At 44.3% G+C, this 11749-nt stretch overlaps 1 protein-coding gene across 1 annotated transcript in view; it reads left to right on the forward strand.

Annotated features, from left to right (window-relative positions):
* The window catches only part of ASS1 (argininosuccinate synthase 1), a gene marked incomplete at its 5' end in the record, with an annotated part of 47435 nt that extends 39971 nt beyond the window's left edge, over positions 1 to 7464 (forward strand). Inside the window, 2 exon segments of the mRNA XM_056540639.1 lie at positions 2555 to 2620; positions 7156 to 7464. Of these exon segments, the coding sequence (XP_056396614.1) occupies positions 2555 to 2620; positions 7156 to 7207 (118 nt within the window).
* Positions 7465 to 11749: the final 4285 nt, after the last annotated feature.

An 11749-nucleotide genomic window follows, 5' to 3' on the forward strand; every position in this document is an offset into this window, starting at 1 on the left:
TTCTTCTTCTTGACTTTTGCATCTTTGCTTTGAAAGCTTTTGAATGACAGCGTAACGGGAAGCAGGGGGAGCGTGCATGCTGCTCCAACCAGCGGCGGGTGGAAATGCCTCCGCTCAGTGGGTATAAAGTAATGTAATTATAGAGCAGGTCAGAGTCACTTCAATGAGCAAAAATAAAAGGCGCCGCTTTTCTTCTCCGTCTCTTTCCTTCATACTTTACTTTCACATCAAGGGAGGTAAAATCATTCTCAGGGCTTTCTTTTTTTTTTTTTTGGTAATTTCTATCGGGGGGGGGGGGGGGGGGGCGGCGTCGTTTTTTTTTTTTTTTTTTACAATTCCAATGTTTCGTTTTCCCTGCCGACGCATCTGGATTAATCCGGATCAACGCCGTCAGGAGAAGTTTGGTCTTTTTTGGGGTCTTACGGGGCATTTGGGGGCGTAAGTCACATGCAAGACCTCACATACTATGATTCCCCAAATCTTTAAACTTCAGAAATGCGCCCAAGTTTTTAACAATTACGACCTAGATCAGTGTTTTCCAAACAGTGAGTCTCCAGCTGTTGTAAAACTACAACTCCCAGCATGGACAGGTTCATTTTTTCTGCGGACACCGGAATCGGAATTTCCACGGTGGAAAAATCTGCCGCACAAATTCCTCCGCGTGAAGGGTGCGGCAGAGTCCCATTGAAAACAATGAGACTCTGCTGCATAGGAATTTCTGAGCAGAATTTGTCGTGTTGTGTGGGCACGGTCTAACAAGGTTTATTCTTTCAGTGGAATTCGGCAACAAATTAGGAAATGACACGTGACTAATGGGTAAATACAGTATATAGCAGTGGTCTCCGAACTGTAGACCTCCAGAGATTGCAAAACTACAACTCCCAGCATGCCCGGACAGCCGTTGGCTGTCCGGGCATGCTGGGAGTTGTAGTTTTGCAACAGCTGGAGACGAACTATTTGGGAAACACTGGCCTAAATGGACACCCAAAAAAAGGGCAAAAAGTTTCAGAAAAATTTAAAGCCACGCCCACATTTCGAAAAAAGGCGACGTTTTTTTTTTTTTTTTTTTTACAATTCCTATTTGTTTTCCCTGCCATGTGACGCATCTGGATTCATCTGGATCAACGCCGTCAGGAGAAGTTTGGTCTTTTTTGGGGTCTTACGGGGCATTTGGGGAAGTAAGTTACACACAGGGCCTCACGTACTATGATTCCCCAAATGTTTAAGCTTCAGAAATGCGCCCAAGTTTTTAACAATTACGACCTAGATCAGTGTTTTCCAAACTGTGAGTCTCCAGCTGTTGTAAAACTACAACTCCCAGCATGGACAGGTTCATTCTTTCTGCGTACACCGGAATTGAAATTTCCATGGTGGAAAAATCTGCCGCGCAAATTCCTCCGCGTGAAGTGTGCGGCAGAGTCCCATTGAAAACAATGAGACTCTGCTGCATAGGAATTTCTGAGCAGAATTTGTCGTGTTGTGTGGGCACGGTCTAACAAGGTTTATTCTTTCAGTGGAATTCGGCAACAAATTAGGAAATGACACGTGACTAATGGGTAAATACAGTATATAGCAGTGGTCTCCGAACTGTAGACCTCCAGAGATTGCAAAACTACAACTCCCAGCATGCCCGGACAGCCGTTGGCTGGGAGTGCTGGGAGTTGTAGTTTTGCAACTGCTGGAGACGCACTATTTGGCAAACACTGGCCTAAATGGACACCCAAAAAAAGGGCAAAAAGTTTCAGAAAAATGTTAAGCCACGCCCACATTTCGAAAAAAGGCGGCATTTTTTTTTTTTTTTACAATTCCTATTTGTTTTCCCTGCCATGTGACGCATCTGGATTCATCCGGATCAATGCCGTCAGGAGAAGTTTGGTCTTTTTTGGGGTCTTACGGGGCATTTGGGGAAGTAAGTTACACACAGGGCCTCACGTACTATGATTCCCCAAATGTTTAAGCTTCAGAAATGCGCCCCAGTTTTTAACAATTACGACCTAGATCAGTGTTTTCCAAACTGTGAGTCTCCAGCTGTTGCAAAACTACAACTCCCAGCATGGACGCGTTCATTCTTTCTGCGTACACCGGAATTGAAATTTCCATGGTGGAAAAATCTGCCGCACAAATTCCTCCGCGTAAAGTGTGCGGCAGAGTCCCATTGAAAACAATGAGACTCTGCTGCATAGGAATTTCTGAGTGGAATTTGTCGTGTTGTGTGGGCACGGTCTAACAAGGTTTATTCTTTCAGTGGAATTCGGCAACAAATTAGGAAATGACACGTGACTGATGGGTAAATACAGTATATACCACCTGAATGCCAGATCTCATGAGTTATGGCTTCTATATCACTGCACAATGGCAGATCTGGGGTCTGGGAAAGCTGAGTGTCCACCATTACAAATATTATCCAGACTTCTATACCGCCGCCCTGCCTAGTTATGCAATGTTATACCTGCGCCCCAATTCACTGCATAGGGACAGACTTGGCCATTCAGGGGTCTGGAGAAGCTGGGTGACGTTTCTTGTATAATGTTCTATGTATTTATCTTTCCCTCAGCATGGACAAGCAGGGAGACTACGAGCCGTGCGACGCTTCTGGATTCATCAGGATCAACGCTGTCAGGTGAGATTCAGTCTTTTTTGGGGTTTTACGGGTGTTTGGGGGCGTAAGTTACACGCAGATCCTAATAAACTATGATTTCCCCTTTTCTTTGTGAATTTCCACAAATCTTTAAACTTCAGAAATGCGCAAAAGTTTTCAACAATTACAGCCTAAATCAGTGTTTTCCCAACAGTGAGTCTCCAGCTGTTGCAAAACAACAACTCCCAGCATGCCCGGACAGCCGTTGGCTGTCCGGGCATGCTGGGAGTTATAGTTATGCAACAGCTGGAGGCACACTATTTAGGAAACACTGGCCTAAATGGGAAATTTTTCAGAAAAATCAAAAGCCACGCCCACATTTCGGAAAACAAGCAGAAAAGTAATGGATTGGTCGAAAAATATCTAAACCCTGGCGCGTGTTTGGCGCACAGCGTTAATAGAATAAAATGCATTTCCTGACGCTTTGTTCACCAAAATTTACAGGGAAACACAAATGTACATGGGGCCCCTAAAGTCTCTCAGCAAAATGGAGCCCTGATTGGTAACTAAGGCAACCAGAAGTAGTGTAGTCACCCGTAGCAACCAATCAGATTCTAGCTTTCATTTCTCTAGTGCAGTTATCTTCCCAGTTGCTATGGGTAACAATTATTTTCCTTCCCGGCGGCCATGACACTTTACAGCCACCAACCAAAATCCTATACGGCCTTGTCGCCCCTTAGCAACCAATCAGATTCCAGCTTTAGTTTCTCTTGTGCAGTTAAGGCCTTATATTCCCGGTTGCTATGGACAACATGACACTTTACAGCCACCAACCAAAATCAGATACGGCCTTGCCTCCCTTCAGCAGCCAATCAGAGTGCAGCTTTCATTTTCTTACCTGCTGTGGTAAAATGAAAGCTCCGCTGTGATTGGCCAGACAGGCTGTTTATTATACCGAAGGCGACGAGTTGATCATACGGTGATCCTGTTGCAGGGACCCACCGAGGTCATCTTATATTGATGGCGGGAACGCCAACGCCACATGGATGGGATCAGTTCTCCAGTAGAGCGCCCCTTTAATGTATGTGTTATAATGTGCTCCATGGTGAGGTGGCCGGGCCCTAACAATGATCATATACAGAGGGGCAAAGAAGTATTTAGTCAGCCCCCAATTATACAAGTTCTCCCCCTTATAAAGATGAGGCTGTAATTATCATCATAGGTTATAACCTCAACTATGAGACAGAATGAGAAAAATCCATAAATCACATTGTCTGATTTTTAACGAATTTATTTGTAAATTATGGTGGAAAATAAGTATTTGGTCACCTACAAACAAGAAGATTTCTGCCTCTCACAGACCTGTAACTTCTTCTGTAAGAGTCTCCTCTGTCCACCACTCGTTACCTGTATTAATGGCTTCTGTGTGAACTTGTTATCAGTATAAAAGACACCTGTCCACAACCTCAAACAGTCACACTCCAAACTCCACTATGGCCAAGACCAAAGAGCTGTCGAAGGACACCAGAAACAACATTGTAGACCTGCACCAGGCTTGGAAGACTGAATCTGCAATAGGCAAGCAGCTTGGTGTGAAGAAATCAACTGTGGGAGCAATTATTAGAAAATGGAAGACATACAAGACCACTGATAATCTCCCTCCATCTGGGGCTCCACGCAAGATCTCACCCCGTGGTGTCAAAATGATCACAAGAATGGTGAGCAAAAATCCCAGAACCACACGGGGGGGGGGGGGGGGACCTAGTGAACGACCTGCAGAGAGCTGGGACCAAAGTAACCAAGGCTACCATCAGTAACACACTACGCTGCCGGGGACTCAAATCATGCAGTGTCAGATGTGTCCCCCTGCTTAAGCCAGTACATGTCTGGGCCCGTCTGAAGTTTTCTAAAGAGCATTTGGATGATCCAGAAGAGGATTTGGAGAATGTCATATGGTCAGATGAAACCAAAGTAGAACTTTTTGGTAAAAACTCAACTTGTCGTGTTTGAAGGAGAAAGAATGCTGAGTTGCATCCAAAGAACACCATACCTACTGTGAAGCATGGGGGCGGAGACATCATGCTTTGGGGCTGTTTTTCTGCTGAGGGACCAGGATGACTGATCCGTGTAAAGGAAAGAATGAATGGGGCCATGTATTGTGAGATTTTGAGTGAAAGCCTTCCATCAGCAAGGGCATTGAAGATGAAACGTGGCTGGGTCTTTCAGCATGACAATGATCCCAAACACACCACCCGGGCAACAAAGGAGTGGCTTCATAAGAAGCATTTCAAGGTCCTGGAGTGGCCTAGCCAGTCTCCAGATCTCAACCCCATAGAAAACCTTTGGAGGGAGTTGAAAGTCCGTGTTGCCCAGCGACAGCCCCAAAACATCACTGCTCTAGAGGAGATCTGCATGGAGGAATGGGACAAAATACCTGCAACAGTGTGTGAGAACCTTGTGAAGACAGAAAACATGTGACCTCTGTCATTACCAACAGTGTGTGAGAACCTTGTGAAGACAGAAAACATGTGACCTCTGTCATTGCCAACAATGGGGATATAACTAAGTATTGAGAGGAACTTTTATTATTCACCAAATACTTATTTTCCTCCATAATTTGCAAATAAATTCTTTAATAATCGGACAATGTGATTTTATGGATTTTTTCTCATTCTGTCTCTCATAGTTGAGGTTATAACCTATGATGATAATTACAGCCTCATCTTTATAAGGGGGAGAACGGGTACAATTGGGGGCTGACTAAATACTTTTCCCCCCACTGTATAATATAATGTGGCGATATATTTGTACCACCATTTGGGAATATATGGCACGGCTCTATGTTGCAACAGGAATCTCAGAATCTTGGTCTGAGTATTCAGCATTTTTCTTTAGTTCGAGGCTTCATACAATTTTTTGTGGAGTTTTTTTTTTTTTTTTTTTTAAATCGTGGGGAAAAAAACTTCCCCTTTATATTGCACTCCCAAGATGCAATTGTTGCAGTGTTTTGTTTTTTTTGAAATGAGTGAATTTTAGTACAGACGTTTTTCTTTGGGGTGTGGACCCCTTTTTTAATGCTTTATGCCTTTTTTTTGTAGCCTCTTTTTCTAATTGGTGCATGTTCACATGTGCTTTTATTGTGCGAGAGATTCATAAATCTGATTAAGAAATGGTTTCTCTTTGAATCACACGATTATTTAGTGTGAAAAAACGCCACAAGAAATGCATTACATTTGCATGTTTTTTTTTTCTTGGTGTTTTCTTTTATACCAAAACAACATTAAAGTGTACCTGTCATCAAACCATATTTTAGAAACTAACTCAGATTATATTCCCTAACTACTACTTACACCCCCTCCTGCCCATAAAATACATTTCTGAGCTTTAAAAAACCTGGGTATCATTCCCCCTGCTCACATTGTATGAGCTCCCGGCAGGAGAAAGTGGGTGTTCCCCAGCAGGCGCGATGTCACGGGAGCCTGTGAGAGCTGTGTCCCACATGCCCTGCACGCACTTCCTGAGTTTGGTCTCCCGCCCGGCCGGGAGGAGACCAAACTAACTGTTTGACTTGTGCCGAGAACAGAACAGAGACACCTAGTGGCTGTTTTTTCAATCACATTAAAAACATATAAAGGTTGAGAATTTTAACAGCAAGTAAATAGCCAAGTGTCTTATAATGACATAAGGAACTATATATTAAAAGTTTAGTTTGGTGACAGGTTCTAATTAAAGAAAGCAGCAGGCGGCATCGTGAAAAACAACAAACGCTACAAAACCGCATTGTCTGTAGAATGTTTTATATTTCCCCATTGCTAAAAATAAATTTGTACTGTGCTTGACACCGGCCTAGAATTCTGCGATCTCTCGGGTGTTTCCTGCCGGGCCTACTGCGATGACATCACGTGCACAGCAGCCAATCACTGGCCTCAGCAGTCACATGACCATGATGTCATTGCAGCAGACGGGGCGGTGGATTCTTTTGATGACCTGTCCTGGCTGAGACATAACTTACGGCTTCTGGCCCCCTGTCTATAATGCGCCATTTATATAACGTGTGTTCTATTATGCTGCAGAGAAGCTCTGGGACCCCATCGGGTACAAGGGCCCAGGTGTGACCGCTCCCTTTGAACCCCTATAGTTAGGCCCCTGTGTCCTAGGCCCCGATGTGGAACCTATTCTGTACCCTATATAAAATGCACAAAAATGAAACCCAGTGTGAATAGGTGACAATGTGTTGTACGATGAGTGGCTGCGCTGATAGGGTTAACCCTTAATTGTTCTGGTTTTCTCAGGGCCACCGCAGCATTTACATAAAAGGCTTTGACTCCATTAGGCGCTCTGAACGGTCGGTGATCTGCATTCACCTTCCCATCATCCAAGGCGTTTAGAAATAATAATCCCCCCCCCCCCCCCCCCCCCCGTATAATTCATGCATCCGTAATAAAGCGCTCCCTTGACTTAATAACAAATAAAATTGACCTTGTGACTCGTTTCCATTAATTGACATGAATGACATCGACCTTTCGCTAATTCGTTCCCCTCCCCCACCTTTGTTTTCTCCTCTACGGTTTTTACAGGTTAAAAGAATATCACCGAGTGGGGAAGAAGGTCACAGCTCCCGCGAAATGAAAACAGGAGGAAAAGAAAAAAAACACGAACAAAGCTGCGGCGATAGAAGAGGAGTGCGGCGCTGAGTGCGTCTTATCCCTATCCCATCTCTACTTCACCGCCATCTCTGATTGGTCGCTTTGATCAAATGTTTTGTGCATTAAATCGCAGGTTAGACTGATCCTCAACGAAAAACAAACACTGGAGGGTGTGTGGGATGGAAGGGGTTAACAGCGCCAGTATTATTTCTGTAGTCAATTAAAAGTAAATAAAAGCCGTGTGATCAGCGTGATTGTGTGCGACAGGGGGCGATACTGACGGGTGAGATGAGATACAGAGCAACAAGCAGAATAGTGAGTACAGGATATAACTCAGGATCAGTACAGGATAAGTAATGTAATGTATATACACAGTGACCTCACCAGCAGAATAGTGAGTACAGCTCTGGAGTATAATACAGGATATAACTCAGGATCAGTACAGGATAAGTAATGTAATGTATGTACACAGTGACCTCACCAGCAGAATAGTGAGTACAGCTCTGGGGTATAATACAGGATATAACTCAGGATCAGTACAGGATAAGTAATGTAATGTATGTACACAGTGACCTCACCAGCAGAATAGTGAGTACAGCTCTGGGGTATAATACAGGATATAACTCAGGATCAGTACAGGATAAGTAATGTAATGTATGTACACAGTGACCACACCAGCAGAATAGTGAGTACAGCTCTGGAGTATAATACAGGATATAACTCAGGATCAGTACAGGATAAGTAATGTAATGTATGTACACAGTGACCTCACCAGCAGAATAGTGAGTACAGCTCTGGGGTATAATACAGGATATAACTCAGGATCAGTGCAGGATAAGTAATGTAATGTATGTACACAGTGACCTCACCAGCAGAATAGTGAGTGCAGCTCTGGGGTATAATACAGGATATAACTCAGGATCAGTACAGGATAAGTAATGTAATGTATGTACACAGTGACCTCACCAGCAGAATAGTGAGTGCAGCTCTGGATCCTACCTGTCATTAAAAAATTTTTTTTTAAAAAGCAAAAAACACTTGGTATTTTTAGATTAAAGGGATTAGCTACAATAAGGTGACTTTAAAGGGGTACTCCACCCCTAGACATCTTATCCCCTATCCAAAGGATAAGGGGATAAGATGTCTGATCGCGGGGGTCCCTGCGTTCGTTTAGAGCATCGGGTGCAGCATCGGAGGCTCGTCACGGCCACGTCCCTCGTGACTTCACAGCCGTCACGCCCTCTCCCATAGACTTGCATTGAGGGGGCATGGCCATGATGTCAAGATTGGAGTGTGAGCGTGACGTCACGAGCCTCCGCCCAACATCGCTAGTCATCCGGCACGGAGTGAAGTTCGCTCCGTACACCGGATGTCTGGGGTGTCGCAGCCGAGATCAGACATCTTATCCCCTGTCCTGTGGATAGTGGATAAGATGTCTAGGGGCAGAGTACCACTTTAATACTTACCTGCCAGACAGTAACGGATATGCTTAGTAAGGATCCGTACTTCTTTTTCTACTTCCTTCCTTTTGTAAAATGGCTATTTCCTGCTGGTGTTCCCTCCCTTCAACTACAAGTCCCAGGATTCCTTGTTTGTAAGTGTGAGGTCATTTTTCTCCCTCCCACACAACAACCACCCCACTTATTGCAGCACAGCTGAGCTACAATTCCCTGAAGAATGACCCCTCCCCCCCTCCAACCAGCGGTCACTCCATACACTGAAGCACAGACAGGTGCACAGACCTGATTAGTGATGTAATGTCTCGGCCACACTGCAACCTGGGAAAACCTGAGATCATTTTTTAATGCTGTTAAAAATAAACATCGGGGCAGCAAAGATCACATAAGAATTGCGAGAGCAGCCATCACACACAGGTACAGACACACACAGGTACTATATTATGAACCACACTAACTTTTTAGCCCCTGTGGCATAGCCCCTGGAATACCTCTTTAAGCCTTTACAGTTTTGATAAGGTGGGTTTTAAGAGCTATTTCTCATTATTTGTCAGCAGTACTCACACAGTTACTTCCTCCCTTACTTCTCTAGCCAACCACAGCACATGCCTCTTCCTGCTATGCAATAGCCAAGTGCTGATGACAGCTGGGAATCGTGTGGCCCTGATATTACCCAGAAACCCTTTCCCTACCTCTTTGCATAACTGCCCTAAAAAGCAGTTTCAGAACTGGACATCGGTCCCTCCTCTGGACTAAAGTGCAGGGGGATCAAATCAAAACATTAAACAGAACTGTACAGAGGTTGGGGAAACAGGTCAGGATACCAAAGATTAACAAGCTTTAACAAACAAACAGGGAACAAGGAGAATACATAACGACAGGAATGCAAAGTAGTAAAAAAAGATATAATGGCAGGTATAAAGCGTACAGACAACAGCCTCAGGACCAAAGCAATATACAGCAGGTATCACAGTAATGGTTATACAGGTTACCAGGAGTTATAGGGGTAGGTTTAGCAGCAATGCAGGTAATGAACAGGTTAACTAGTACTGAATCATACAAGACTACACACAGCAATGTCCAGGTATAGGGGCAAAGCAAAATAAGCAATGGATCAGGACCCATGCCATGGCGAAGTACAAAACACACAGATCTGGATACAGGGTCAAGTTCTAACGGATACTCAGAAACTCTACACACACCAGGGATAGGGGCAAAACACGAGAAGCAATGGATCAGGACCCATACCATGGTGGAACACAAAACACACAAACTAAATACAAGTGATGATACAAGTTCACATAATAGATACAAACTAGACTGGATAAAACTACTGACCATAGTACAGGCAGATAACTAGACAAACAGGTAGAAACAACAAAGGAACAAGTCTGATTGAAAACCAACAGGACTAAAACCAGATCAAATCTAAAATCAGGAGCACAGCTAGAAGACTGAAGAGAAATCAAATACCCCTCCTCAGCAGCTGATTGACCCGGGCCTGTAACTCCTCACTGAGCAGAGCACAGCGTGCACAGCCTGGCCAGGTATCATAGTTACACTTGCACTTTGGTGAACTAATGATAACACTAGAAATGTTATGTGAAGGCAGAAGTGGCTACTAATGCACTGATTTTATACAGTGTTATGTGAGAAAACAGGAAGCAAACAGCAGCAGCACAACAACAACAACAAGGAAAGGGTTACACTAAACACTGAACTTCTGCTGCTGAGAAGCTAGAGGGAGGGGGACATTCCACTGCAGCACTCTGGACATACAACAGTAGGTACATAGGTATTTAAACAAGGGAGAGCTTCCCTATTTTTCATGGGTGGTCAGATATTAGAGGGAAGCCTTGATCTACCTTTGAGGAACAGTTTGGATCATCCTCAGATGAAAGATTGGTAAAGAGTGCAGGAGGAGCCCATGCTCTATGCTTTCAACACCTAGCACATGGTAAGCCCCGCCCACTTCCTGTAATTTGTCCTAAACTCGCTGTCATTAGAGACAGATTTCTCTTGACAACCGGCAGTGGACAGCAGATTGCAGAGAAGGGAGACACTTAGTGGCCAAGTCATTTTTGGCAAATTTGGAAAGCAGCCGTATTCTTAAAAGGCCAGAGTCCCATAAACACAAAATCCTGGTTCTTATCCAGATCCCTCTGGACGCTGGTAATAATAAATGCGCACATGTATGCTGACATGCATGTAGTGATATACAGATGTACGCGCTGACCTTTTCACACTGTGAGACGACACAATGTATCATGCCTGCCTCCTGACGGCTCCTGCGGCTGACATGCAATCATGGACGTCAGTCACATAAATGTATCAGAGCCGGGGGGGGGGGGACCTTTAAGATTCTTCCGCAGGCAAGAATACATTATAAAAAAAATCTGCAACTTTTCTAATAAACTTTTCTATTTCAATTCCTTAACATTTGGCAGATCTCTGCTTGCTGTCGGTGAATGGAAACATTTTCAGGCGTAGCTCACCCTGAATTCCGCATTAAATTACCGATAATTTTAATGGGATTTTGGCACGTATGTTTATACAGCGTACTTTCTGAATACTTAGGAAACAATTCACACGTCACTTTTTTTGGCAGGTTTCACTACAAATTCGCTCCCAACGGGTGTCTGGGCATGCTGGGAGTTGTAGTTTTGCAACAACTGGATGAACTCAAGTTGGACACCTTAGCCTTAGAGCAGTTTTTCCCAACCAGTGTGCCTCCAGCTGTTGCAACTCCCAGCATGGCCTGACAGCCACTGGAGGCTGGTTGCTTATCACAGTAGAGGATCTGTTACAGTTTTATCTAAGGTAGCATTGCTTCCCACCCAACGTGCCCACAGCTGTTGCAAAACTAAACTCCCAGCATGCCCGAACATACGCTGGAGGCTGGTTGCTTACCACAGTACAGTATTTGTTACAGTTGTATCCACTGTAGCAGTGTTTCCCACTCAGGGTGCCTCCAGCTGTTGCAAAACTAAACTCCCAGCATGCCCAAAACTACAACTCCCAGCATGCCCGAACAGATGCTGGCTGCTTACTACAGTAGAGGATTTAAT

Source organism: Hyla sarda, chromosome 9 (genome assembly GCF_029499605.1).
Source record: "Hyla sarda isolate aHylSar1 chromosome 9, aHylSar1.hap1, whole genome shotgun sequence".
Classification (NCBI taxonomy): Eukaryota; Metazoa; Chordata; class Amphibia; order Anura; family Hylidae; genus Hyla; species Hyla sarda.